Source organism: Bos indicus, chromosome 20 (assembly GCF_029378745.1).
Source record: "Bos indicus isolate NIAB-ARS_2022 breed Sahiwal x Tharparkar chromosome 20, NIAB-ARS_B.indTharparkar_mat_pri_1.0, whole genome shotgun sequence".
NCBI lineage: Eukaryota > Metazoa > Chordata > Mammalia > Artiodactyla > Bovidae > Bos > Bos indicus.
In genome coordinates, this window is record NC_091779.1 from 71,017,899 (window position 1) to 71,045,464 (window position 27,566).

General features: G+C 66.4%; 1 protein-coding gene across 5 annotated transcripts in view; it reads left to right on the forward strand.

The window, feature by feature from the left end:
• SLC12A7 (solute carrier family 12 member 7) overlaps positions 1-26,639 on the forward strand; it is a 65,320-nt gene extending 38,681 nt beyond the window's left edge. For 3 of the 5 annotated variants that reach the window (XM_070774897.1, XM_070774901.1, XM_070774899.1), the window contains exons 2-25: positions 1,268-1,362; positions 1,679-1,801; positions 3,954-4,100; positions 5,247-5,301; positions 6,557-6,687; positions 6,944-7,185; positions 7,694-7,905; positions 8,949-9,116; positions 10,437-10,535; positions 11,093-11,150; positions 11,451-11,625; positions 12,082-12,200; positions 12,666-12,764; positions 13,392-13,511; positions 14,169-14,273; positions 14,982-15,150; positions 18,414-18,609; positions 18,838-19,007; positions 19,271-19,402; positions 19,913-20,020; positions 20,316-20,494; positions 21,043-21,057; positions 24,779-24,912; positions 25,200-26,639. In XM_070774897.1, the coding sequence (XP_070630998.1) occupies positions 1,268-1,362; positions 1,679-1,801; positions 3,954-4,100; positions 5,247-5,301; positions 6,557-6,687; positions 6,944-7,185; positions 7,694-7,905; positions 8,949-9,116; positions 10,437-10,535; positions 11,093-11,150; positions 11,451-11,625; positions 12,082-12,200; positions 12,666-12,764; positions 13,392-13,511; positions 14,169-14,273; positions 14,982-15,150; positions 18,414-18,609; positions 18,838-19,007; positions 19,271-19,402; positions 19,913-20,020; positions 20,316-20,494; positions 21,043-21,057; positions 24,779-24,912; positions 25,200-25,291 (3,143 nt within the window). In that variant the 3' untranslated portion in view covers positions 25,292-26,639. The remainder of the gene's footprint in view (positions 1-1,267; positions 1,363-1,678; positions 1,802-3,953; positions 4,101-5,246; positions 5,302-6,556; positions 6,688-6,943; positions 7,186-7,693; positions 7,906-8,948; positions 9,117-10,436; positions 10,536-11,092; positions 11,151-11,450; positions 11,626-12,081; positions 12,201-12,665; positions 12,765-13,391; positions 13,512-14,168; positions 14,274-14,981; positions 15,151-18,413; positions 18,610-18,837; positions 19,008-19,270; positions 19,403-19,912; positions 20,021-20,315; positions 20,495-21,042; positions 21,058-24,778; positions 24,913-25,199) is intronic. The other 2 variants (XM_070774898.1, XM_070774900.1) reach the window with 1 other exon arrangement.
• The last annotated feature ends 927 nt before the right edge of the window (positions 26,640-27,566 follow it).

A 27,566-nucleotide genomic window follows, 5' to 3' on the forward strand; every position in this document is an offset into this window, starting at 1 on the left:
GCGCCTTTTCCCCATGTCCTCGCTCAGTTCTTTCAGTAGGGCCAGGTCTGTCGCAGAAGGCCCATGGGTGGCGCTGACGTGCAGGAGGCCCCAGCCGCTCCCCTAGCTCACCTGTGTCCTGGGCGGCTCCCAGAGCGGCGCTGACCTTGAGCCAGGGCTGTGCTTAGAGCGGTGCCCACCTGGTTTTCCTGCTCACGTTGCAGTGGAGCACAGGGTCACGCCCGTGTCTGAGGGTCTGGGCTGACCCATTATTGCTCTGTGGACGGCTGGTGCCAGAGGTCTCCATACACTCGCGCTGGGGTTGGTGGCCCAGGCCTTCCCGACAGGAACTACGGAGGCGGCAGGGCCGCGGTGGCCCACCTGCCTGCGGGTGCTCCGTGTGGGCTCCGGGCCCCTCACGGGGCGGGGCTCCCAGCGGGCAGGGTCCCCAGGCCCGGGGGTCGGAGGCGCTGTCAGGGCAGAGCCTCCTTACAAAGGCCGGTCCCCGCTGACGCTCAAGGCCAGGCTGGCGGGAGCCGCTGGTCATGAGCTATTTGTCCTGAGGGACCTGTGATGCTGGAGCCGGACCCCAAGCTCTTGGACCCAGCGCTGCCCTCAGCCTCGTCTCTGCCTGGCGCCTTCGCCTGGACGGATCACCGAGGGCGTGAGGGCCAGGTCGAGAGGGGCCGGTTCGCTAGTCACCGCCCCCACCCCCACCCCTCCCTGGGACTCCCGCCTCGTTTGACCGGGCCCCGCCCCATCTGACTGTGCCCCGCCCCGTCTGACCTCACCCTCGCCATGTCTGACCGAGCCCCTCCTCGTCTGACGTAGCCCCGCCCCGTCTCACTGAGCCCCACCCCGTCTAACCCAGCCCCTCCCTGTCTGACCGAGCCCCGCCCCGTCTCGCTGAGCCCCTCCCCGTCTGGCCGAGCCCCGCCCCATCTGACCACGCCCCCACCATGTCTCACTGAGCCCCTCCCCGTCTGACCAAGCCCCGCCCCATCTGACCACGCCCCCGCCTTGTCTCACTGAGCCCCTCCCTGTCTGACCAAGCCCCGCCCCATCTGACCACGCCCCCGCCATGTCTCACTGAGCCCTTCCCCGTCTGACCAAGCCCCGCCCCATCTGGCCACGCCCCTGCCACATCTCACTGAGCCCCACCCCGTCTAACCCAGCCCCTCACTGTCTGACCGAGCCCCGCCCCGTCTGGCCCGGCCACTCCCTGTCTGCCCGAGCCCCGCCCCATGTCCCTGAGCCTCGCCCCGTCTGACCGCGCCCCGCCCCGCAGGAGACGGACACCCCAGGGAGAGCAGCCCATTCATCAGCCATGGGGAGGCGGACACAGAGAGCGTCTACGAAGGGAAGAACATGGCGCTGTTTGAGGTGAACCTCACTTCCTCCTCTAAGCAGGTGGCAGGAGGAGCCGTACGAGAGGCCCACCCCCGGCCTCGCGGTGAACGGAGGGTCCCGGCTGAGGCCTCAGGGAGCCCCTCGGAGGGGCTGGACCCGGGCCACTTCGGAGCTCTGACCTCGAATCCCTGACCCCTGGGCTGTGTCCACAGCCCCCTGCCCACTTTGGATATGTTGGCCTCAGGGCAGACGGAGCGGGGACACTCCCCCGGGTGGTTGATCTGGTCAGTTGGGCGATATCTCTGGGGTGGGGATGGGTAACTGACTCCATGTCTTGGCCCCCAAACAGGAGGAGATGGACAGTAACCCCATGGTGTCCTCACTGCTCAACAAGCTGGCCAACTACACCAACCTCAGCCAGGGCGTGGTGGAGCATGAGGAAGCAGAGGACAGCCGGCGGCGCCAGGCCAAGGTGAGCCCCACCCCGGGCCCCAGGCCCCCAGGCCAAGGTGAGCCCCACCCTGGGCCCCAGGCCCCAGGCCAAGGTGAGCCCCACCCCCGGCTCCAGGCCCCCAGGCCGAGGTGAGCCCCACCCCGGGCCCTCACCCCCCGGGTCCCCCAGCCTTGGACTGCCCCCTGCCCTGGCCCCTAGCCCAAGGTGCTCCCAAACCCCGGGCCCCCGCCCCCCGGGTCCCCCACCTGGCTCCGAGGCCAAGGTGACCCCCTACCTGTGACCACCCCCCAGGACCCCAGGCCAAGGTGCCCCCACCTTGCAACCACCACCCCCAGCCCTCAGGCCCCCAGGCCAAAGTGCCCCCCACCCCGGGCCCCCCACTCCCCGGGTCGTCGTGGGCCCTATCTTGCTCCCACCTTCCCAGGGGCCTTATTTCTGAGCATTGTCTCTGGGACTCTCTCCCAAGATGAGCCGAGCTGCCTGCGGGTCCCCGCGGAGGCCCTGTGTGCACAGGGGAGATCGTGGACTTGTGTCCCGGGCAGGTGGCCCCGGCCTCCGTCCCCCGGGGGCTGGGAGCAGGTGCCGCAGGTTGCCCGGGATCTTCTGCATGATGTGTGGCCGGGTGGGTGGGTTTGCCAGATGCCCCAGCCACCCCACCGAAGACTGAGCGTGGGTCCCTCCAACTGAGGGGCACTGAGCTGGGGCATCCATCCCCCGAAGACGTCTTCTCCAGGGTCCAGGCACCTCTCATGTCCCGGGCCTGGGGACCACTCGGGTTGACCCTTCAAAGCGGCCTCTTTTGCAGTGCTGGGGGCCCTGAGTGGCCTTTCAGGACGGGGCTCTCCTCAGCTGCTGGCCCTGTCTGGGCTGGGGGCTGGCCTTGCATCACCCTCTCGTTTGCTGCCAGGCCGTGAGCCCCCCAGTCCCCCCATATTCCCCCCATAACCACTTTGATTGTCACACGCCGACACTCGGGGTCTAGGCTGTGGGGCCGTCCCAGCTGAGCCCGCCAGGCATCTGACCCACCTCCCCGGCCATCGGTGCCCCCCAGAGTCAACTCCTGGGTCATCTGCTCTGCAGGCGTTCCTGTGTTGCCCACCCAGTCTTCCCCAGAAGCACCCCCCGGCTTCCTTTGAGGGGGTGTCTTGGGGCTGGACTGTGTCTCCCCAGCCTCCACGGGATGCCCCGTTTCAAGCAGCCTGACCCCTTTCATGGGAAGTGTTTTTGCAAGCCGGTCCTCCAGATTTTTCCCCCTTGCTCACCTGAGTTTAAGCTGCTCCCCCTGTTAAACATTCTCTTGTCTTCTCGGCCAGGTGACCCCAGATCCCGAGTGGGCCACCCGACGCTGAGGTCTCGCCGGCCGTCGGCAGGACGGGCTGGCCCCCGGCCCTGACGCTGGGGTCTCGCCGGCCGTCAGCAGGACGGGCTGGCCCCCGGCCCTGACGCTGGGGTCTCGCTGGCCGTCGGCAGGACGGGCTGGCTCCCGGCTCTGTTTTCTGGGTGGCTTCCTGGGCTGTGGTCCGTGCGGGGTCCCAGGCGTTTGCATCACGCGCCCTCCTGCGGTTACCCCTTGGCGGGGCGACCCCTCTACCAAGCCGTGTCTGGGCCCCGTGCGGGCGGGACTCTTGGGAAGGGGTGGCCTGCAGGCAGCACGTGCCCCCCGCCCCCTCGCAGGTCCCCCCCTCGCTGGACCTCCACCTCGTGGTCAGGACCCGGCAGGTGCCTGTCGTGGTTTAGGCCCTGGTGGCTAGTGCCTGGTCCTTCCCCCAACCTCTCTTCCTCCAAGTCGGGGTCTCCTGAGGACCGGGGTGCAGGCATGCTGGGCTATCTCCCCACCTTCTCATAGCGCCCCTAGGAGAGGAGGGTGGAGCCTGCCCCCGCCCCTGCTCCGAGTTCTGTCTGAGCCCTAGGCGTCCTCTACCTCCCTGGGGCTTGCGGTCCTGGGGCCCGGGACGTGCACGCGGCTCCTGGGCTGAGGGGAGCCGGCCCGGCCCTGGCAGCCTCTCCGTGTCTTCCCAGGGCCTGGGGCATGCACGCGGCTCCTGGGCTGAGGGAAGCCGGCCCTGGCAGCCTCTCCGTGTCTTCCCGTCCTCTGGCCTCCCTGCAGTCCCGGGGCCCGGGGTGTGCATGCGGCTCCCGCCCGGCCCTGACGGCGCCCGCTCTCTTGCAGAGCCCTGGCATGGGCACCTTCATCGGCGTCTACCTGCCCTGCTTGCAGAACATCCTAGGCGTGATCCTCTTCCTGCGCCTCACGTGGATCGTGGGGGCGGCCGGCGTGCTGGAGTCCTTCCTGATTGTGTCCATGTGCTGCACCTGTGTGAGTGGGGGGGGCGTTGGGGCCCTGTTAGCGTGCCCCCACTTTCACCTGTGCGTGGGGCAGGGGGCTGGCCGTCAGGGTCCACCCGTCGAGACCCCAGCCTCGCCTGTGGGCAGGTCGGCCCTTGGCTGCTGACGGGTGGGCAGGGCTGGGGGCTGGCGGGGTCTCCATAGAAGCAGGGTGAGTGAGTGTCCCTGGACGGTCACCACTGCCGGCCGGCCTGCACTTGCAGCATCTCCCCTGCCTGCTGGGAGCTTCTGGGCATTCCCCGGGGCTCCCATTGGAAGGAGGGGATGCCTGCTGGTGACGTATTCAGACCCGGGTGCACCAGGCCCTCTCAAGTGGCCCCTGGCCCCTGCCCTGCCCCTCCCTTCCTTCCTGTGGTGAGGAGGGCCATTCAGCCGCCCTGACCGCAAGCGCCACCAGCCCAAGAGGACCCAGCGGGCAGACGAGCAGGGCCCCCGGCCGCCCCGCGGCAGTGGGGTCGCGCCGTGGTGTTCTGCACTTAGTGTCCCCGGGAGCATCTTTGGAAGAATCTCCCCCAAAACCGACGAAAGCAGGAGACGGAGCAGGGCCTTGTGAACCGGAGTTGCGCCCGGCAGGACCCATCCAGTGGGTCGCCGAGGCCTCACGCCTCCCTGGGCTCTTCTGTCTGGTTTTCAGGTTGTGAAGTGTTGCCTGCCGGCCGCAGGCATGGCCACGTCCCTGTGCAGGTGGTGGGGCTGGAGGCGGCCCGCCCTGGACAGGCTCCCGTGGTCCTCCGCCCCACGGTCGGGGGTGCGCAGACAGGGTCCCGGGCACGTCACAGGAAGTGTGCCTCCATGGGGTTCCCCTGCGTCCCCCCAGGAGATAAGCATCTCGATGGGGCCTCTTGCCTCCCACGGGGAGTGGGCACCCACTAGAAACCAGCCCTTCAGTGCAGGAGGGCCTTGAGCCTGGGCACCCCTGGGTGATCCCAGGAGCTTGAGGTTGGAGGTCAAGTAGCCAAGGTCCCGAGTGCTCCAGCCACGTGGCCGCCCAGCCCCTCTGTGGTCAGAAGCTGGGAGCTGGCCTGTAGGCGGCCCTGCCCGGGCCTGGCGCCGTCTGCATGCTGAGGTGGCTGTTGGAAACCCTCCGTCTTCTGAGAGGCCTCCTGTTTATCCTCAGACGATGCTGACCGCCATCTCCATGAGTGCGATTGCGACCAATGGCGTGGTCCCAGGTAGGGGAGCTGCGGGCAGCTGGGCGTGGCGGGGCGGGGCTGCGTGGCTCCGTGGTGGACAGGGCTGCATGGCCACTTCCTGTGACCTTTGCCTACACCCCGGGTGGCCTCGGGCTTCAGTGGCTCAGTGGTGAAGAATCCGTCTGCAGTGCAGGAGACCCGGGTTGGATCCCTGGGTGGGAAGATCCCTGGAGGAGGGAATGGCAGCCCGCTCCAGTCTTCTTGCCTGGAGAATCCCGTGGACAGAGGAGCCTGGTGGCCTGCCGTCTATGGGGTTGCAAAGCGTCGGACGTGACCGAGTGCCTGAAGCACCCTCACCACCGGGTGGCCTTGGGGCAGCAGAGAGTGGTCCCGGGGTGGGAGGGAGCCTGTGTCCTGAGGGGTAGACGGCAGGGAGCTCGCCCTCCAGGGGCCCTGTGGGCAGAGACCCTGCGGTTGAACAGGGAGCCCCCCACCCACCGCGTCCCCACCCCCGGGCGCGTCGGGGCTTCTGTGAGGCCAGGTGGGGTGTGTACCTGTGGTTCATCCCCTGGAGCCCGCACACCCAGGGTCCCTGTGAGACTGGGTTTCTCCTCCGAGACACCTCTGTGGCGTTTCCCATCGTGTTCCCGCTGCCACCCGTGGGTGGGGCTGGTGCCTCACAGGCTGTGGCGTCTCTTTGGCCCTGGATTCTGGCTTCCCACAGATTGTGGTTCTCTTCCCAAGGCGAGTCGTTGCCAGGACTAAACTACACCAGAGTGCCGTGGGGCTGGGGGAGGTGGCCGGGGGTCCCAGGAAGGCCTTATGGGCAGCCCCCCGAGGGGCCTGCCGCTCTTCAGGAGGGGGTGCGCCTTCAGGTGTCCTCCAGGTGCCCCTTGCCACGCACGGTCCCTGGTCGGTGTCCGAGTGGGGTCTCAGCCCGCCAGCAGGAGGACCAGGGACGGGCCGGTAAGCTGGGCGCCCCCACGCCCTGAGGTGAGACGTGGAGCCGATGACTCAGTTTCCTAAACGTTCTCGGGCGAAGTTAAGAGAACGCAGGTGTCGGCCGTCGTGGTCTCGGCCCTGGGCCCTGACCCCCTGCTTGGAGCTGCACCTCCTCAGCGCAGCGTCCGAAGTCGGCCGCCCGCTGGGAGGAGGTGCCGGTGGATACCAGGCGGGTCCCTGGCCCGCCTCCGCGCGCCCCGTTCCGGGATGAGCCCGCCTGCCCTGGGAGGCCGGTATTCTCGGCCGGTGGCGCGTGTGTAACCTGCCGTGTCCCGTTCGGCCTGTCTTGCAGCGGGCGGCTCTTACTACATGATATCACGGTCTCTGGGGCCGGAGTTCGGGGGCGCCGTGGGCCTCTGCTTCTACCTGGGCACCACGTTTGCAGGGGCCATGTACATTTTGGGGACCATTGAGATTTTTTTGGTAAGTGCTTTGTTTCGGGCCGGGTTCCTTTGTCCAGCACATTGGTGGCCATCTGATGCCCGTTTGGTGACCCGAGGGTCTGTCCCAGCGGCATCTGCGGGTGTGGGGGCTCATGGGGTGGGGGCGACACCCAGTGCAGAGCCCCTGAGAAGGCCCTCTGGGAGGCACTGGCGCCCCAGCCCCTCCCTGCTCCCGGAGGTCCCCTTGGCAGGGCGGGTGGCCTTCCTGACCTGGTCCTGTGCCCTGTGCCCTGCAGACCTACATCTCGCCCGGCGCAGCCATCGTGCACCCCGAGGGTGCGGGGGGTGAGGCGGCAGCCCTGCTGCACAACATGCGCGTGTACGGGACCTGCACGCTGGCCCTCATGGCCACGGTGGTCTTCGTGGGTGTCAAGTACGTGAACAAGCTGGCCCTGGTGTTCCTGGCCTGCGTGGTGCTCTCCATCCTCGCCATCTACGCCGGCGTCATCAAGACCGCCTTCGACCCGCCCGACATCCCGTGAGTCCTCCGCCAGGTCCTGGGGCTGTACCCACTGAGCGTGTCGGCCGGGCTGGGGACCGGGCCGTGTCCACAGCCGTCGGCGCTCTGGCCGGGTGGAGGACGGGCTGGCAGGCCTGGGACCCGTCTGGCGGCACCGCGCTGCTCCCGGCCGAGGCCTGTCCTCACCGAAGCCCCTGAGCAGGCTCCTTCCTTGTCCCCTTCGGGATTGAAGGCAGCGGCCCTGGTCATGGAGCGAGTGAGCCCCTGTGCCGCCCACACGGGGCTGGTCCAGGGGGCGCCTGGTCCGGGAGGCGCTGGCCCTGAGTCCCCACCCCCGGCTCCTGTGCGCCGCTGTGCACCCACGGGCGAGCTGTTTGCGCCACGTCAGACGCCCCAGAGCAGAGGGTCACGAGACAGACTGTGGTGTCCCGCTCGTGGACGCAGCTCCTCCCCAGAGACCCCTGAGCCACACTTGGTTACAGAGGGGGACAGTGGGCAGAGGCTTTTCACTGCCCGCCCCTGCCAGGGTCTGTCTGCTGGGGAACCGCACGCTGTCCCGACGTGGCTTCGACGTCTGTGCCAAAGTCCACACCGCCAACAACAGCTCAGTGACCACCGCGCTCTGGAGCATCTTCTGCAACGGCTCCGCGGACAGCACTTCCTGTGACCAGTACTTTCTCCACAACAACGTCACCGAGATCCAAGGCATCCCGGGCGTGGCCAGCGGTGTCCTCCTGGGTGAGTGTCCCCCCCCATGGGTGAGTGTCCCTCCCTGGTAAGTGTCCCCACTCGGGTGAGTGTCACCCGCTGGTGAGTGTCCCCCACTGGTGAGTGTCCCCTCCTGCTGAGTGTCCCCTCCCGTGGGTGAGTGTTCCCTCCTGTGGGTAAGTGTCCCTCCCTGGTGAGTGTCCCCACCGGGGTGGGTGTCCCCCCCTGGCGAATGTCCCCTCCTGGTGAGTGTCCCCTCCCGTGGGTGAGTGTCCCTCCCTGGTGAGTGTCCCCACCTGGGTGAGTGTCCCCCGCTGGCGAGTGTCCCCCCGGTGAGTGTCCCCACCTGGGTGAGTGTCCCCCGCTGGCGAGTGTGCCCCCCTGGTGAGTGTCCCCACCCGGGTGAGTGTCCCCCCCTGGCGAGTGTCCCCTCCTGGTGAGTGTCCCCTCCCGTGGGTGAGTGTCCCTCTCTGGTGAGTGTCCCCCCCTGGCAAGTGTCCCCTCCTGGTGAGTATCCCCTCCTGGCGAGTGTCCCTTTCTGGGTGAAAGTCCCCCCCAGGTGAGTGTCCGTCCCCTGGGTGAGCATCCCTTCCCTGGGTGAGTGTCCAGTAGGTCTCTGCTGGCTGGGCCTCCACTCCCGCTCCTTGGGACCCTGTCCTTCTGTCCTGCTGGTGGCCTTGTGACTACGTCCCCGGTTGCTGACCCTCTGGGCCCCCCGGGTTAGTGTTCCCCAAGCTTAGATGCCTGGTACGCCGTGGAGGGGGCAGGTCAGGCCTGGCATCGCACTCCCAGCTTTGGGCTTGCGGAGCAGCAGTCTGGGGTTGATGAGGAGGTGCCGGGCGGCCGTCAGGGCGGCGTCAGCAGTCGGGTTAATGTCGGTGCACAGCTGTCGTCCACAATGTCTGGTGTCTTCAGACTCCAGCACTGAAGCCTTTGCTTCGGCCGTCAGGAGACATAATTTTCCCTGGGCTCAGTTGCTCCGAGTCCACATTCCCTGTCCAGGCGGGGTCAGCGCTGGGGAGCTGAGCCCTGGGCGGGTACTGGGGTCTCGTGAGCCGCCCTTGCCCCCGCAGACAACCTGTGGAGCATGTATGCAGACAAGGGGGCGTTCGTGGAGAAGAAGGGGGTGCCCTCAGTGGCCGTGCCAGAGGAGGCCCGAGCCCGCGGGCTGCCCTACGTGCTAACCGACATCATGACCTACTTCACCATGCTGGTCGGCATCTACTTCCCGTCCGTGACCGGTAAGGCCCGGGTCCCAGGGGTCCAGTACACACCCCCCTACTGAGTGGGGGGCCTGGGAAGCTGTGTGGCGTCAGGCAGGTTCGTCCACGCTCTCCTGAGAGGCCAGGCTATTCAGAGAAGCCCTGTGACCGTGGCGTCAGCAGTGGACGCAACGGCTGTCGGAGGCTGCTGTCCTTGTGCATATGAGAGAGTCTGCTGACCTTTCTGGAGGGACTGGGTTGCAGGCTAGCCCCCACGCCCATGTGCCTGCGTACACACACACACACACACACACACACGTCCACAGGCTCACGTGTGCATACATGCATGCACACCTACTCTTAGGAAGCCCTCAGCCTGGCCGTGGTCCCCTGGCCCCCCAGCCGACCGAGCAGCCCGTGGTTGCATTTCGGTCCCTGCTGCTCCAGGCTCCCTAGAGCCTGTCCACACACACTGGGGAGGCCGGCCTGCCGGGGGCCGCTCCCCTCCTGCCCGTGGCTCAGAGCCGGGGGAGGACAGACATGTCTCTAGCCTCCCCGTGGAAGTGGGTCATGTCTCACTTAGGCGGTAGTTGGGGTGGGGTCCAGCTCCTTGGGGTCTTTCTCCTGTATTCCTGTCTCCCCGCCTGTCGGTGATGAGGGCATTGGAGCCTCCCCTGTGGGTGTGGGTGTTTCCACGCCCCGTGGCACCACACCCACGGGCTCTGCTCAGGCCACACCTGGGACAGATCACAGGCACTCAGATCACATGTATCTCCATGAGGACGTGCTCTGAGCTCAGATGGACTTACTCAGAGTGTATGTGCTGGACAGAGCGATGGGGGTGGAGGTGGAGGCTGCTCCCCGCGGGGGGTGAGGGGCTGAGGCTGGGCCACGTGCTGACCCAGGCCTGGCCCGGGGGTGAGTCAGCGTTTGGCAGCGGCCTCCCAGGACTTTCTCACTCCTGGCTGCGGGGATTAACGGCGTTCAGGGGACGAGGTCTGAGCTGGATGCTCACAGAGGCTGGCTCTGGCGTTGGCGCCCGGGGCTGAGCCTGGGCTGAGCCATGCTCTGCTCTCTGCTGTGACTTGGTTCATGGCTGGGCGGCTGATCCTGCGGACACTGTGGGGGACCTCAGGGTGCCCACCCACGTGCCCTGCAGTCCCATGGCATGTGGTGAGGTCCAGCCCGGTCTGTGAGGCCCAGCGTGATGACAGCGGCCCTGTGCAGCCTGGGGTCTCTCCTGTGTGTTGTGAGGGAGCCCCCCTGCCTCCCACTGTGCTCAGACTCTGCCCGAAGGGGCTGGGCGGGCACCGTCTCCCAGGTTTCCCCGGGGACCATCACCACCCTCTGCTTCCACAGGCATCATGGCGGGCTCAAACCGGTCCGGGGACCTCAGGGATGCACAGAAGTCCATCCCCACCGGGACCATCCTGGCCATCGTGACCACGTCTTTCATTTGTATCCTCTGAGCCCAGTGTGGGGGCCCAGTGTGGGAGGGTGGGCGGCTGTACCGTCCTCTGCTTGTGGCTGGGCCCTTGGGGCCTCCTCCAGGTGCCCCCCACCCCCTCGTCTAGGTGGCCTCGGGTGGCCCTGACCACACACCTGCTGTCAGAGGGGCCGGGCTAGCCTCGCCCTGACTCCTGGACTCCAGCCTGGGTTGGTTGAAGAGTCTGGCTTTGCCTGAGAACCAACCGCATGTAGTGAGCACTTAGCTCCATGACGCGTGATCACATGCAGCTACGTGTGTGCTCACACCACGCTTTTGTCCAGCGGGGGTCCCTGGCGTCGCCGTGCTGGTGGGGCCGTTTCTCCCCGAGTTCACCCCTTCCCAGCCGGCGACGGTTCCCACTTGGTCCCAGCAGTGGTCACGCCAAGGGCCAGGCCCGTCCCGACTGACCCAAGGTATCCCGTCCAGGGGGGCCGCGACCCGAGCAGGGGTGGGCAGGCGGGGGGCTGGTGTGAGCCGCCCTGTGGCCAATGTGTTCTGCCCGCTGCGTCCTTGACCCCGGCTGCAGACCTGTCCTGCATCGTGCTTTTTGGGGCCTGCATCGAAGGTGTAATCTTGCGAGATAAGTACGTTTCGTTCACGGCTTCCAGGAGCTCCTGGGCCAGCGCTGGTTTCTTTGATGACTAGTATTGAGACTGGGGAGGGCAGGGTATCCACCCTCGCGTGTCAGGGTGTCCCAGCGGTCGGTGTGCTGGGGTCGGGCCCGTGCATCCCTCCTGTACTGGAGCCTGGAGCCCGCACCACGACCCTGGGCCCCAGGAGAGCTGGGTGCAGGGGCTCCGGGGGGGCTGTCGCTCCCTCTCGGTGGGTGGGAGTCAGTCTCTGTTCTCAGCCGCCCTCTGGAAGCTTGCGCCCCCCGCCCCCAGGTTTGGGGAGGCCCTGCAGGGGAACCTCGTCATTGGTATGCTGGCCTGGCCATCTCCCTGGGTCATCGTCATCGGCTCCTTCTTCTCCACCTGCGGGGCCGGCCTGCAGAGCCTGACCGGGGCCCCGCGGCTGCTGCAGGCCATCGCCCGGGACTCCATCGTCCCCTTCCTGCAGGTGAGTGCCCCCCCATCACGTGTGTGAGACCCCCGGGAAGCCTGCCTCTGAGAGCCCGGGGTCTGCCTCCGAGCGTGAGCGTTGTGATCAAAGGCTGGGGGGGTGCAGGTCCCCGCCTCCAGCCTGGCCGCCCCGCCCTGAGCCTGTGCTCTTGTCTCGCTCTGCGTCTGCCTCGGACTTTGGGTTTCCCGTCCCAGACCATGTGCGGGAAGGAGGCAGGGGGCAAAGCTTCCTCCCGGGAGCCACGGTCCCCACGGGGCCCTCCCAGGCTGTGTGCCCAGCCGGCACTCGACGGGAGCCCCGGGCTCCGCGCTCTGGCCTCTCCTCCTGGCTGTGGCTGGGTGGGGTCCATTCTAGTGTTGCAGTCCCGAGGCCTCCTTTGAGCTGAACACAAGCGTCTCGACCTCTTGCCCACATGTGAGTGTTCTTCCGGCGCCCATCCCCTTCTCCGGGCAGGTGTTCGGCCACGGGAAGGCCAATGGGGAGCCCACGTGGGCCCTGCTGCTCACGGCACTCATCTGCGAGACCGGCATTCTCATCGCCTCCCTGGACAGCGTTGCCCCCATCCTGTCCATGTGAGTGGCTGCGGGGGGCTCCTGTTCACGGAGCAGGGGGTGCAGACGAGGCTGGGAGGACCCCCCGGGACCCAGCCCGGCCCTCACGGGAGTGGTGGCTGCAACTGGGAGGACCCCCGGGACCCAGCCCGGCCCTCACGGGAGTGGTGGCTGCAACTGGGAGGACCCCCGGGATCCAGCCCGGCCCTCACGGGGGTGGTGGCCACAGCTGGGAGGACCCCCGGGATCCGGCCCGGCCCTCACAGGGGTGGTGGCCACAGCTGGGAGGACCCCCGGGATCCGGCCCGGCCCTCACGGGGGTGGTGGCCACAGCTGGGAGGACCCCCGGGATCCGGCCCGGCCCTCACGGGGGTGGTGGCCACAGCTGGGAGGACCCCCGGGATCCGGCCCGGCCCTCACGGGGGTGGTGGCCACAGTTGGGAGGACCCCCGGGACTCGGCCCTCATGCTGCCGCTCGTGCCCCAGGTTTTTCCTCATGTGCTACATGTTCGTGAACCTGGCCTGCGCTCTGCAGACCCTGCTCCGCACGCCCAGCTGGCGCCCACGCTTCAAGTACTACCACTGGTGAGCATGCGGAGCTGCTCCTGCCATCCCAGGGGCGTGTTGGGGGCAGCCCTGCCAGGGCCCCAGCCATCCTTCCTGGACCGGGGGTCTCCCAGCCCTGGGCACCCCCGCCCTTCCTGGACCAGCCGTTCCCCAGCCCCGGGGCCCCCCCGCCCTTCCTGGACCGGGGGTCTCCCAGCCCTGGGCACCCCCGCCCTTCCTGGACCAGCCGTTCCCCAGCCCCGGGGCCCCCCCGCCCTTCCTGGACCGGGGGTCTCCCAGCCCTGGGCACCCCCGCCCTTCCTGGACCAGCCGTTCCCCAGCCCCGGGGCCCCCCCGCACTTCCTGGACCGGGGGTCTCCCAGCCCTGGGGCCCCCCGCCCTTCCTGGACCGGCCGTTCCCCAGCCCCGGGGCCCCCCCGCCCTTCCTGGACCGGGGGTCTCCCAGCCCCGGGGCCCCCCACCATTCCTGGACCGGCCGTTCCCCAGCCCCGAGGCCGCTTCAGCCCTCGGGACGGCCCGGGTGGACGTGCCTCGGCCGGCACCAAGGCTCGGGTCCTTCTGCTGGGGTGGGGCAGGCCTGCAGGGCGGCTGCTCCGGCGCTGGCTGGGGTCTGGGTGGCGAGTGTAGCCCCACTGCTGCCCCTAGGACGCTGTCCTTCCTGGGCATGAGCCTGTGCTTCGCGCTGATGTTCGTTTGCTCCTGGTACTACGCACTGTGCGCCATGCTCATCGCCGGCTGCATCTACAAATACATCGAGTACCGCGGGTGAGCGGGGCCATGCGTCCTTCAAGTCAGCTCTGGGTCTGTTAGGATCTGTCGTTGGGTTTGTCTGTGTCCCAGTGTAGAAACCAGGCTGTTTTAGCAGTGTGTCTGTGAGCTGTGAGATCCATCTAATAACAACCCTGACGTGTGGTGGATTATAATGTTTCTAAAGGGTTCCCCGTGAGATCCTGAGTGATGGGCGGGTCACTTGCATCTCAGAGCCCCAGGTCCATCACGGGGGCATTTTCCCTGGACACCCTGGCCCCGTCCGGGAGCAGAGGCCTTGGGGAGGTGGGACCTGGGGGCGTCTCGGGCTTGAGGCAATGAGAGGGCTCTGGGGGTGCAGCCTGAAGGCCCCGTCCAGCTCTTCCAAGCTTGGAGGGAGGGTCTGGGGGCCTCAACCGCTCCCGTAGCCCCCTGCCCCGCCCGCCCTGTTGGCAGCCCCGTGCCGTCCAACGCTGGCACCAGTGCTGCCGCCCCCCCAACCCCATTCTGCACAGGTCGTCCCCCTCGTCCTGCTGCCCCATTCCTGCCCAGCCCAGGAAGCCCCCCTGTTTGTCACAGAAGCACCGAGAGACCCCCACGGCCCCGGGCTGGCTGACTGCGGTCCACCCGGGTGTGCTGGGGGCCGGGCCTCATCCCTGTGCGCCTCCCCCGCAGGGCCGAGAAGGAGTGGGGTGACGGCATCCGCGGGCTGTCGCTGAACGCCGCCCGCTACGCCCTGCTGCACGTGGAGCACGGCCCGCTGCACACCAAGAACTGGAGGTGAGCGGGCCCCGCCCCGTCCTGACGTCAGGCCCCGCCCCGTCCTGACGTCAGGCCCCGCCCCGTCCTGACGTCAGGCCCCGCCCCGTCCTGACGTCAGGCCCCGCCCCGTCCTGACGTCAGGCCCCGCCCCGTCCTGACGTCAGGCCCCGCCCCGTCCTGACGTCAGGCCTCACGGAGGGAAGGGTGCCCCCCCATTAGGGGCGGTGAGACCGGGAGCCGGGACCACTCACCTGACCATGTTCCCCATCCGGAGGTCTGGCCTCACGGAGGGAAGGGGTGTCCCCCGTTAGGGGCGGTGAGACCGGGAGCTGGGACCACTCACCTGACCGTGTTCCCCATCCTGAGGTCAGGCCTCACGGAGGGAAGGGATGCCCCCCCCCCGTTAGGGGCGGTGGTCCCTGAGCGCCAGGACCACTCACCTGACCATGTTCCCCATCCTGAGGTCTGGTCTCACGGAGGGAAGGGGTACCCCCTCCCTTTAGGGGCGGTGAGACCGGGAGCCAGGACCACTCAGCCGGCCGCCCAGCTCGGGTCTGATCTCTGGTCAGGGCGTTGGGTGCAGGGGGTGAGCAGAGCTAGATGGGGCCCCACTGTGGATAGAGGGGGCCTGCCCGCCTCCCCACTCCTGGGAGGGGCAGCCCCCTGGAACCTGGGCTCTCCCTGGTTGGTGCTGCGATGCCGCGGTAACGCCCCCCCGCCCCCCAGGCCCCAGGTGCTGGTCCTGCTGAACCTGGACACCGAGCAGCGCGTGAAGCACCCCCGCCTGCTCTCCTTCACCTCACAGCTCAAGGCTGGCAAGGGCCTGACCATCGTGGGCTCCGTGCTGGAGGGTACCTTCCTGGACAAGCATGTGGAGGCTCAGCAGGCCGAGGAGGTGGGCTGCCTGGCATGGGGGGAGTGGGCGGCCCCACCAGTGTTTCCACGCGCGCCTGCCACCATCCCTTGGGTTGTTCTGTTCTTGTTTCCAAGCAGGTGTGGTTTCTGAGTTTGAACTGGCAGGGAGGGAAGACTTAGAGTACACACCCTGAGGCCTTGGGCGGGGCCAGGCCAGGGCTCTGATGGGCTGGGCAGGGCCGAGGGCAGGGCTGAACGCTGCCCCCAGGGCAGGACTCTGAGTGGGCAGGACCGGCTCGAGTTCCCTCTGTTCCGCTTCAGGGCCTGTTCAGAGAGGGCCACTGGGGCCGTCCAGCATTCCGTCCTCCGACTTTGACTCAGATGGGCACAGCCCGGCTGCAGGGTGTGGGCCGCCATGGGTGCCCTCGTCTGCTGTCCCCACATGTGGGCTGTCTGTGGGTCTGGCTTAGCCCTGCCGTCCCTGTGTTTATAAACCAGGCTGCTCTTGGAGGTCCTCCAGAGTGCCTGGGGGCGGCCCAGCCTCTTGGAGGGTCGCAGCCCATGTATCTTGAGGCGTCCACCCCCTTCCTCAGCAGTGGGACAAGCAGCCCCAGGGACCCGTCCAGGGGCCAGTGCCTCTGACGCAGGCTGTTGGGGACATGTCGAGGCCTCTTCCTTGTGTGCAGGGGCTCCAGCTGTCCTCTCTGGGGTCATCGTGACCCAGGGGTTTGACACGGCAGCTGTTGATGTGAGCTGTGGATGTAGACGCCACGGTCATGGCCGTGACCTTGGGCATGACACCGAGGTCATGGCCGTGAGCCTGGGTCATGGCCGTGGGCCGTGGGCGCAGACACCAGGGTCGTGGCCGTGGGCCGTGGGTTTGCACCTGTCGTCTGTGACTTTGGGTTAGACACTGGGTTTGTGGCTGTGACCCTGGGTCATGGCTGTGGGCTGTGAGTGTGCACCCCGGGGTTGTCTGTGACTGTGGGTGTGGACACTGGGTTTGTGGACGTGATCCTGGGTGTGCACCCTGGGGTCGTCTAACTGTGGATGCGGACACTGGGTTTGTGGCTGTGATCCTGGGTCGTGGCCATGGGCGTGGACACCGGGGTCGGGGCCGTGGGCCGTGGGTGTGGACACCGGGGTCGTGGCCGTGGGCCATGGGTGTGCACCCTGGGGTCGTCTGTGACCGTGGGTGCGGACACCGGAGCGTGGTGTGGGTTTGACCCCAGGTCACGGTCACGATCCTGGTGCGGATGCCGTGTGTCATCCTCTCCGGCAGATCAGCTCCAAGTGTTGGCGCTGTCTTCTGGAGCCCCTGCGTCTGGTGTGAAGACGCTCCAGACCCGATCCCCACGCCAGGGTGGGGGCCGGCTTTGTGCTCAGAGTGCCGGGTGGCCTCCAGCTGCACTCGCGCGGGGCCGCGTGCCGGAGAGCGTCTTCTCTGTGACCGTGGCCCCTTTGGCCCCCCAGTGTCTCTGGGGACGGGTGGGGAGGTGGGCGTCTGGCCCAGCACTGAAGGGGTGGGGGTCAGAGCTCAGCGCCGCCTGAAACGACGCCAGCACAGCTAGATTCACGGCCCCCCTTCCAGACCTGGGGCATCACCCACGTGCTTCTCCGGCCCTTCCTTGGCTGCTGTTTCTAAACAAACGACTTGGGGGAAGTACTGCTCCGCGTACTCATTTTGCTTTTAACCATTGTTCTCCCAGTTGGCCAGATGCTTGTGGTGTTTTAACAAAGGCCGCACAGGGCTCCTTTTCTGGATGAGCTCTGAGTTCTGTTCTGTGGAATCCGCTGTCCTTGGCGTGGGGGTGGTTCCCGACGCCCCTGAGGCCGGGCAGAGTTGCAGTTCTCGTCTCTGTGATGGTTTATGAAGAGGCGGGCCACCCCACTCGGGTGCTCAGCCATCTCTACCTGGAGGGCCCTGTCCCATCCCAAGCCGGTGGCTGGATCCTGGCGCTGCTGGGGGTCATCCCAGGCGTCTGGCAGGGGTGGAGCTCAGACCCGTGTGGATTCCCCAGGGGAGGGGCTGGTGGAAGCGCTCACGGGGGACTCAGAGGGTGAGGACCGCGGGCAGGCCATGGTCGAGTGCTCCAGGTTTGCTGTGCTGGATGCGCCTGCTGGATGCACCCACGCGGCTTTGCAGGCGGAAGCCTGGGCAGTGCTCGTGGGCCTGCCTGGACACGTTATGTGTCAGCCCGTTCGTGGAAGCAGCGGCCTTGCTGGGTGGGGGGCCCTGCTGGTTCTGGGGAGATGGAGCGACCTACATCAGATGATCCAGTGAGTGGAGGGCCGTCCGGGTGTGGGGGAGCATGGGTGAGGCTGGTCTCCTGGGGCAGAAGAGCTCACCGTGGACCCTCAGGCTCAGCGTGGGGCTGCTGTCTGAAGCCCTGGAGCGCTGCTGCTCGGAACCCCACGGGGGCTCCTCGAAGCCCCAGCACAGGTCCGCATTCCTGCCCGTGATCGGGAAAGCCATTGGTCTCAGAGCTGGAATGTGTGGCCTTTGAGCCCCTCGAGCAGGGAGGCCAAGCCCCCAGACTGGTCTCCGGGAGCGTATGTCCAGGGGTTCTGAGCGGCGGTGCAGCTGCACTGAGGCGGCCCTGGGCCACGTCCCAGCTGCTGGGACCCTTGCAGGTGGTCGCTTACGTCTGGGCTGTCGAGGGGGCCGTGCTGCCGAGGGGAGACGTGTTGGTGAGAGTTCCCTGGGTGTCCGTCACAGGTGCCCACAGCAGGGGCTCAGGATAAGTGAGGTTGGCTGTCTCGGTTCTGAGGCCAGAGGCCCAGCGTCCAGGCCTTCTTCGCGGGGCTGTGCTCCTACTCGGGCGGGGCCCACGCCAGGCCCCTGAGTTTGGACAGAAGGCCTCCCGTGGTCCGTGAGTGTATGGCCTCCTTGGGCATCGAGCTGCCGTCGGGGGCTGGCGTGCGGTCCAGGAGGCCGGCCTGTCCCTCCTGAACCGCCGGCTTCGCAGGCTTCCAGGAGGAGCCATTGGGCCCCACGCGTCCTGGCCTGGCCCCCAGGAAGCAGGAGCGGGGGCAGGGTGTCCGCGCGCGGGGGTGGGTGGGCCCACGGTCCCAGTGATGACCTTTGCCCCCGCGCTCCCGTGGGCACGTGCACGCACATGTGCTCACGGCACACAGGCAGCGCCGAGCACACCGAGCCCTGGCCTGGGCTCCATCCGCTCAGCCTCCAGCCTCTGTGTGTGAGGCTGTGACGTCTGTGTGGAAGCTGCCCGGCGCCCGGGCTGGGGGTGACGGGGTGCCTCCAGCCCCCCGCTGACCGCCGCTCGCCTGCCCGTGTCGCAGAATATCCGGGCCCTGATGAGCGCCGAGAAGACCAAGGGCTTCTGCCAGCTGGTGGTGTCGTCCAGCCTGCGGGATGGCACGTCGCACCTCATCCAGTCGGCCGGCCTGGGGGCCATGAAGCACAACACGGTGCTGGTGGGCTGGCCTGGGGCCTGGAAGCGGGAGGACAACCCCTGCTCCTGGAGGAACTTCGTTGGTGGGTTCGCGGCCCCCGCCCCGCTCGGAGAGGGGCTCATGGTTCCCGGGGAGTGGGGGGCCGGGGGCGGTTCCAGGCCGGCCGCCCCAGCTGCAGGGTGGTGGGCTTGAGGGCCCTGCCCCCGAGGGGCTGCACTTGGACCCCAGCCCACCCCCACCCGGCTGCTCCCAGTGGCCCCAGGCGGCTGGGTCCTGTGGCCCCGTGACCCATGACCGCCCCTCCCTGCAGACACCGTGCGTGACACCACGGCTGCACAGCAGGCCCTGCTGGTGGCCAAGAACGTGGACCTGTTCCCTCACAACCAGCAGCGCTTAAGCGGCGGGCACATCGACGTCTGGTGGATCGTCCATGACGGGGGCCTGCTCATGCTGCTGCCCTTCCTGCTGCGGCAGCACAAGGTAGGGGGCAGGGGGTGGCATGCGGGCGGAGGGGCGCAGGGGGAGGCCACACAGGGAGGCCCGCAGGGTCGGGAGGAGCAGGGTTTACGTGGGGGCAGGGCTCATGGAGGGTGGGGGTCACCGGAGGCTGGGCTTGTGGGGGTGGGGTTGCCCGAGGGTGGCGTCATGGGGATGGCGTCATGGGGGTGGGGTCACTGGGGGGTGGGGTCGCCCAGGCTGGGATCCGGGTGGCAGCACGCAGCAGTGACGGCCCCGCCCCCCAGGTGTGGAGGAGGTGTCAGATGCGCATCTTCACGGTGGCCCAGGTGGACGACAACAGCATCCAGATGAAGAAGGACCTGCAGACCTTCCTGTACCACCTGCGGATCAGCGCCGAGGTGGAGGTGGTGGAGATGGTGAGGGCCGGTGGGCGCTGGGCAGGGCCTCCGATCCCCACAGCCCCCGTCGAGTCGTCCCCGGCGTCCGTCCTGAGCTCCCGGACGGCTGCGTCTCAGGCTCTCTCTGTCCCTGTGGGCTTGGCTTCAAGGAGGGCTGGGTGGCTTGCAGCGAGGCCCTCAGTGTAGCTTTGGCTGAAGCCTTCCCTGTGGGTGGCTGGGCTGTGAGTTCGCCGCGGGAAGACTCAGCTGCACTGAACGTGACCGTGGGACCGGCCGCTAGTCAGGATCCGAGCGCCGTGGCCAGCGAGAGGCTCCCGTCGGTCCTGTGCGGGCGGGTGGCCTGTGTCCAGAGCCGGGTGGTCCTCACTCCTCAAGGGCCTCTCACGCGTCCGAGACCGTGGCCCCGGGAAGGGCGAGGTGTTCAGTCGTGACGTCCCGGGGTGGGCCCGCCGGAGCCAGGCTCTGCGCCCACAGGGGCCACGGCCTGTGGTCGGGGGCGGGGGTCAGCCTCATGCTCCGGGCCCGCAGGTGGAGAGCGACATCTCGGCCTTCACTTACGAGCGGACACTGATGATGGAGCAGCGGTCGCAGATGCTGAAGCAGATGCAGCTGTCCAAGACGGAGCGGGAGCGGGAGGTGAGCGGGCTCTGAGGTCTCCGGTGCGTTTCGCCTCCACGCCTGGCCCTTCCCCTTTCCATCCCCCTCCCGCCTCTGCCGTGGTCAAGGTCCTGCCCTCATGGGCCTGGGCTCAGGGGCCATGTCGCTGTGTCCGTCTTGGGTCCTTGGGGCCGGCTGGCTTCTCTCTCCACAGGGGTTGGCTCCCGTCCTGGAGGGCGTCGCAGCCCCGGGCCAGCACCTTGCTCTCGGGAGCTGCGTGTGCCCGCGATTGTGCGGGCTGGTGAGTGAGGCTGCGCTTCCCTGCCCCCGCTAGGCTCAGCTGATCCATGACAGGAACACGGCCTCGCACTCAGCCATGGCCGCCAGGGCCCAAGCCCCATCCACACCCGACAGGGTGCAGATGACCTGGACGAAGGAGAAGCTGGTTGCTGAGAAGCATCGGAACAAGGACGCCACTGTGTCCGGGATCAAGGACCTCTTCAACCTGAAGCCGTGAGTGTCACGCTGCCCCGACCGCAGCTGAGGGGCCCCCCGCTGTCTGTTAGCCGCAGCCCACACAGCCCGTGAGTGGGAGGGGGCTGGGCCAGCCTAGGGCGCAGTTAGCGGGGATACTGGGGAGAAGGCCGGTGAGGCTGCCGTTGATGTTCCTGGTGGGGGTCCCAGCATCCAGAGGTCAGGGCCAAGCCCCAGTGGGGACCCTTCGAGCTGCCCTTCCGCCTGGGGCCCACGCCCTGTGTGGCTCACGGCTGCGGCGTTGAGCTGAGAGCCCTGGGGCTGGCCCCATCACAGTGCGCGGTGTGGCTGGACCTGGGAGACGGGGGGGTCCTGGGTGGGAGGCCAGGACAGCGTCTGCAGAGTCTTGGGCGATGGAGCTGAGCCACGGAGCCCTACTGGTCACAGGATCCGGGGGTCCGAGGGGCCCGTCCCTTCGAGAAGGACCCTGTCAGCTGAGAAGGGTGGCCTGGCGGAGCTAGTAGTTGTGCGACACGTGCTGTGTGTTCTCCTGAAGTAACACACTCTCTGTTTTCTCTCCCGTGTAGTGAATGGGGAAACCTGTAAGTCGCCCCCTTACCCTGGACCTCGTAGACGTGGTTGCCTGGCATGCGCTGCACGCACAACCCCCGTGAACCGCGTGTGCATGTCCGAGTGTGTACACAGCCCCGTGTGTGTGCAGGGCCCAGTGTGTGGGTGCTTCCGTGAGTATGTGTGTGTGCCTGGCCTTGTGCATGCGTGTGTCCCTGTATATTTACTTGGCCCCACGTGTGGGTCAGTGTGCACATGTGCAGCCCCATGTGTGGGTATGCTCGGTCCTGTGTGTGTGCATGTCTGTGTACATGTGCCTGGCCTGTGTGTGTGTCTGTGTGTATGCGTGTCTGTGTGTGCATACATGTGTCTGTGGCTATGTGCCTGGCCCGTGTGTATGTCTGTGTGTGTGTGTACTTGTATGTCCATGATGTATATATACATCTGGTCTGTGTGCGTGCATGTCCATGTGTGCCTGCGTGTCCGTGTACATGTGCCTGGCCTCTGTGTGTGCATGTCCATTATGTACTTGTGCCTGGCCTGTGTGCGTGCTCGTGTGTGTGTGTGTGTGTGTGTGTGTGTGTGTGCATGTCCGTGTACGTGTGCCTGGCCTGTGTACATATCTGTGTATATCTGCGCCTCTGTGTACATGCGCCTAATCTGTGTGTGCGTGTCCGTGTACTTGTGCCTGGCCTGTGTGCGTGCTCGTGTGTGTGTGTATGTCCGTGTACGTGTGCCTGGCCTGTGTGCATATCTGTGTATATCTGCGTGTCCGTGTACATGCTCCTGATCTGTGTGTGCGTGTCCGTGTACTTGTGCCTGGCCTGTGTGTGTGCATGTCCATTATGTACTTGTGCCTGGCCTGTGTGCATATCTGTGTATATCTGCGTGTCCGTGTACATGCGCCTGATCTGTGTGTGCGTGTCCGTGTACATGTGCCTGGCCTGTGTGTGTGCGTGTATGTGTCCATTATGTACTTGTGTCTGGCCTGTGTGCGTGCTTGTGTGTGTGTATGCATGTCCGTGTACGTGTGCCTGGCCTGTGTGCGTGCTTGTGTGTGTGTGTGTGCATGTCCTTGTACATGTGCCTGGCCTGTGTACATATCTGTGTATATCTGCGTGTCCATGTACATGCGCCTGATCTGTGTGTGCGTGTCCGTGTACATGTGCCTGGCCTGTGTGTGTGCGTGTCCATTATGTACTTGTGCCTGGCCTGTGTGCGTGCTCGTGTGTGTGTGTGTGTGTGTGTGTATGTCTGTGTACGTGTGCCTGGCCTGTGTGCATATCTGTGTATATCTGTGTGTCCGTGTACATGCGCCTGATCTGTGTGTGCGTGTCCGTGTACTTGTGCCTGGCCTGTGTGTGTGCGTGTCCATTATGTACTTGTGCCTGGCCTGTGTGTGTGCACGTATGTGTCCATTATGTACTTGTGCCTGGCCTGTGTGCATGCTTGTGTGTGTGTGTGTGTATGTCCGTGTACGTGTGCCTGGCCTGTGTGCATGTCTGTGTATATCTGCGTGTCTGTGTGCATGCGCCTGATCTGTGTGTGCGTGTCCGTGTACATGTGGCGCTCCCCCACCCTGGCTTTCCGTAATTTCCTGTTTAGTTTGCTCCCTCTGGCCAGAGCCGCTCGGGGCGCATACCCAAAATTTCTTCTCCGGGTAGCACGTGAGCATCGGGCCAGGGTGGCCTGAGCGGCTCTGCGGAGGAGCGGAGGCTGGCTGTGCCCAAAGCTGCAGTGATTGTTCACCCATGTCCCTCGGGGCCAGGGGTTCGGGCTCTGCGTTCCGGCTCAGCTGGATAGCATGTCCTCCCGTCTGCCTGGCGCCGGGCACACCTTGCCCCCAGGAAGCGGCACCTTCAGTCTCAGGGGCAGGGGTGTGGGTGAACCTCTGGAGCTGGGGCTCCAGGCTGGGGGTGCTGTCTCTGCCTCTGTCTGCCCTGGCCCCCTGTGACTTCCGGGCTGTCTTCCCTCCCTCGGGAGCCCTGGCCACTTGCCCTGCAGAGCCATGGATTTCGGGGCTGCACTTCCAGCCCCTAAATCCGAGTGGACTGCACAGAGGGGACAGGACCCACAGACGAGCTGGGAGCACAGGGCCGAACACTTGCCTGCTGTTCTCTTGTGAATTTAAAGTGCCCTCCATGCAAAGCCTCCTGACTGAAAAAACAAAAACAAGTCTGCGGACACAGAGGCGGGCGTCCCCGCAAAAGGCGCTGTGAGCCCTGGGCCCGCACCCTGTGTGTGCCCGGTGGGTGAGCAGGATGCCTGGGAGGCGGGCTCAGGGACAGGGCCTCCCCCCGGGCGCCTCCTTGGAGTCGGCTGGAGGGACTCCTGGAAGGTGGGCGGTAAGCCTGTTGATGACACGTGCCTGCCCCAAGGGGGGCTCCCTGGGCCCCGTGAACTGGGTGTGTGGTCACCAGTGTCCTCCGGGCCACCATCCGGAGCGAGGATCTGGTCTCCAGCTCTGTGCCCAGGCTGGCCATGAGTCCTCCACCGTGCGTCCAGCTGCCCGCCCCCCACCTGAGCCACAGCACTGGCCTGAGTGCCCTCCCTGCCAGGCTCAGCTCCCGGCTGTCCATCCCCGTCTGTGGCCTCACAGCTGGTCTCTGTTCGCGTCCTGGACACTCAAGGGCTGCCTGTACTCCGCCCTCCACGGGGCCTGTCATCTGGGAGGCGTGGGCCTGTCTGGCCCCAGACTCCTGAGTTTTAGATTATATGTTTTCAGACCCTTAACCCAGAGAGACCCTTTGATATCACGTGCACATTCCTGGAGTCATTGCCCCCAAACACACTAGTAATTGTGGTCCATCCTGGCAACTAATTCATGGTTCTTGTAACAAAAGACCCCCGACTGCCGTGGACAGGCCCAGCCTGTAATTTTATCAGACAAAATTGGAGAGAGGAAGCCAAGAGCTCCATTTCCCTGCTTCCCTCCTGGTAATTGGCGGCTGTAATTGGCTTCATTTGGCCGAAGGGCTGTGTTGATCAAAGGCTGTGGTCCACGATTCCTCCGTGGGCCTTTCCCTGACCCCTCGTGGGGCGGCCTCTGTCTGCCCACTTCTCTCAGTTCGGGCCGTGGGTGACCTTCAAGCTTTGTCTCCCATGCGTGGCCCCGGAGTTGGCAGAGGTGCCCGAGCGCCCAGCACACGGAGCTGCTGGCGCCATGAGGCAGCTGGGGTGCGCTCCCATGCATCCTGGAAGGCGGCTTGCTGGGGGGTGCCCAGGAGGGCGGGGGGCATCCCCAGGCCCACTCCCCTGGGGACCCTCCCTCAGGTCCCCCGTGGCTGCTCCATCCGCTCCTGGGGAATGGAGACGGGGCGGGCCAGGAGGACATGGGCACAGGGTCCGGTCTCCGCGGGCGGGGGGCCCTGTTCCAAGACCTCCGGCCTCGGGAGCAGGTGGAGGGCCAGGTCCCCCCTTACTCGCCCTCTGCCTGGCCCTCTGGACCCCAGCCCATGTCAGAAAGAGCGAGGGGCAGCCTTTAAGGCTGACCCAGCCCCGGGCAGGGGTCTCCATGGGAGACGCCCCGCGAGCTGGCGGGCTGCCCCATACCATCCCGCAGCTGTGCTCGGAGCACAGAATCCAGCTCCCCCCGGGCTTCGTCACAGCCCCCCGTGGACTCAGTTCCCCTGGGGTGCTCTGTGCGGCGGGTCAGACCTGTGCCCACCCGCCCTTTCTGATGGGAGCCAAGCAGGCCTGAGCCCGGGGCCCGGGATGCGGCTGGAGGTGCCGAGTGAGTGCCTTCCTCCCCAGGAACCAGTCCAACGTGAGGAGGATGCACACAGCTGTGAGGCTCAACGGCGTCGTCCTTGACAAGTCACAGGATGCCCAGCTGGTCCTCCTGAACATGCCGGGGCCCCCCAAGAACCGGCAGGGGGACGAGAACTGTATCCTTCGCTGGCACTGTCCCCGTGGGGTGGGTCACGCTGCGCTGCCCCCTGCTCAGCGGAGGAGCCCTTGCCGTGGGCTGAGGGGTGGCCTGGGCAGCCCAGGATGTGGGGTCCTGGTGGACAGACAGGGCCCCTTCCCCTCCCCCAGTCTCCCACCCCGAAGTACCTGGGTCCCAGCTTTCTCCACCTCCGGCCAAGTCCCGACGATGCAGCTCGTGGGGAGTCGGGGGCGCCCTTCGCGTTTGTGTGGGGCCGGCTGCGTCCTTAACTCGGCCCCACTGCAGATATGGAGTTCCTCGAGGTCCTGACCGAGGGGCTGAACAGGGTGCTGTTGGTCAGGGGCAGCGGCCGGGAGGTGGTCACCATCTATTCCTAGTGCCCTGACCCCGCGGGCCGGCCGGGCAGGTGCGCCGATGGAGCCGCAGAGAGCCCTGACCGGCGCTGACATCCCATGGAAGTCGCTAGAATGCCCCAGGCACGCCTGTCCAGGCCGAGCGCCGGCACGCGCTCAAGCTTCGCTTGCGTCCACCCCCCGGGCTCCTCCCCCCAGGAGGCTGGCAGAGACTGAACGCAGCGGCCACCTCGTGTGGCCCAACGAGGCGGGAAGCCCCCGGACGGACTCTCAGAGCTGACTCCCCGAGGCGGGAAGCCCCCAAACGGACTCTCAGAGCTGACTCCCCGAGGCGGGAAGCCCCCGGACGGACACTCAGAACTGACTCCCCGAGGTGGGAAGCCCCCAAACGGACTCACAACTGACGCCCCGAGGCAGGAAGCCCCCGGACAGACTCAGAGCTGACTCCCCAGCTGGGCCTTTGGGCTGATGTGCACTTAGGGTTACTCTGAGCCCTGGCCCCAGGTGCCCACGAGGAGCCGCACAGACCCTGGGTGGCCCTGGGCGCGGGGTCTCCCCAGCTGCAGCCCTGCCTGGGTTTAGGCTCCAGGAAACGGCAGGCGACGGCGGGGACGCCTTCGGGATCTGGAGCCCCGCACACGCGAGCGTCTGACGCACGCTTGCTCCGGCGACCCCGGTTCCCACTGCTCATGCTGGAGGGGGTCGGGCCACGGCCAAGGCACCCAGCCGCACTTGGAGCACTGACAGGTGGCCCCGGGCCGCGTGCGCGACGCCCTCCGATGGCTGGCCTGCGTCTGCACTTTGCACACGCCGTCACACCCACTGTGTGTTGTTGGAGTACCTTGTGTGCCTCACTTTTCCTTACGGCTTATTTATTTATTTAAACACTGAGGGGCGGGGGGTTCACTGGTAAAAGCTGTCCGTACAGAGATCGCTTCAATGGAAGGGGCCCGAAATGGCCCAGCCTTGCTGTCACTGGCTTCTGTGGGCTCCCAAGGAATCGGCCTGGTCCGCGGACATCAGGTCAGGCGGGGGCTAAGCTTCCGGACATGCCCGAGGGGTTGTTGGGCAGCGTGCAGCGGCCACAGCTAGTGCCAAATGCCGCGGGTGGGCGGGGGTCTGGTTCAGGGCTAAGTTGGGCAGTGAAACCCAGCCCAGTGGCTTCCGGCCACCTCCTACATCTGGGGAGGGCCCGCGGGTCCCGCTCCTGAGTCCTGTGGCCCCGGCCGGCGTGGGCCTGTCTGTGTCTTCACCAGCGGCCTTTCCACTGTCAACTATGGAACCGCAAGCCGTTTAGAGTTGATTTCTTGTTTCCCTTTTTGAGGTTCTTTGTATCATTTTGTTAGCAGAATAAAGTTGTATAGAACCCGAATGTGTTGAAGGATGTCGTGTGACTCTTTCAGCCGAGAAGTGAAACACTCAGCTGCCTGCTGCTTCTCTTGGAGTTGACCTCAGGTCTGATCAGCAGGGCACACCCAGGTGCTGGAAGAGCGACTGCGTGAACTGGCTGAAGTAAAGACAGAGACCAGAGCGACCACAGCGGGCACGGGGGCTGAGCTGTCCCAGACCCGGGTGGGCAGCCCGGCCATGAGGTCCTGCTGTGTGCTGGGGTGACTCCACCTGTAATCCCCCCACAGCAGAATCAGGAGAGAACCGTGACGAGGGGCCCTGTGTTCGGACACGTGGGCTGGGGCTGCAACGGCCCTCCCGCCCAAGACAGGGACCCAAGGGAGGGAGACCAGAGGGTGCTGCCCAAACGCAGAGAGACCGCTGCGGCCGCTGTTGCCGCTTCTCGGGGTTAAGCCGGGTGACCCCGCAGTTCTGCTGGTGGGCACGATAGCTGGTGGACACGGACTCCACAAAGGCGTGGCCGAGCGTGTCCCTCCCCACTCAGCCGTCCCCACGTGGGAGCACGGGCAGGCAGGATGCACATGTTCTCAATGGCGCTGGTCAGTCCTGAGATGGCTCAGGGCTAAGCTGCCTGCGGGGAGCCCAGAGCATCCCACGGCGAGAGACGTGGGCGCCATGGTCAGCTGCCCCTCGGGCCACAGAGCTGGGGAAGCCAGAGACAGCCATGGGCGACAGGCAGACATGGGGTAATGGAGCGAGAGGCCGGGCAGGCACGCAGTCTGTTCAGGTCACAAAAAATGCTCCGAGTAGGACGTGGCCCCTTGGCCTCCAGGCCAATTCCCCACCTCTGCACTGGTGTCTGTGCCTCCCTGGTTTCCCCAGCAATGTCTGACTCCCACGTGCCAGACCCTCTCATCCCTGCCAGACTGTACACTCCTCCCCAGACCCC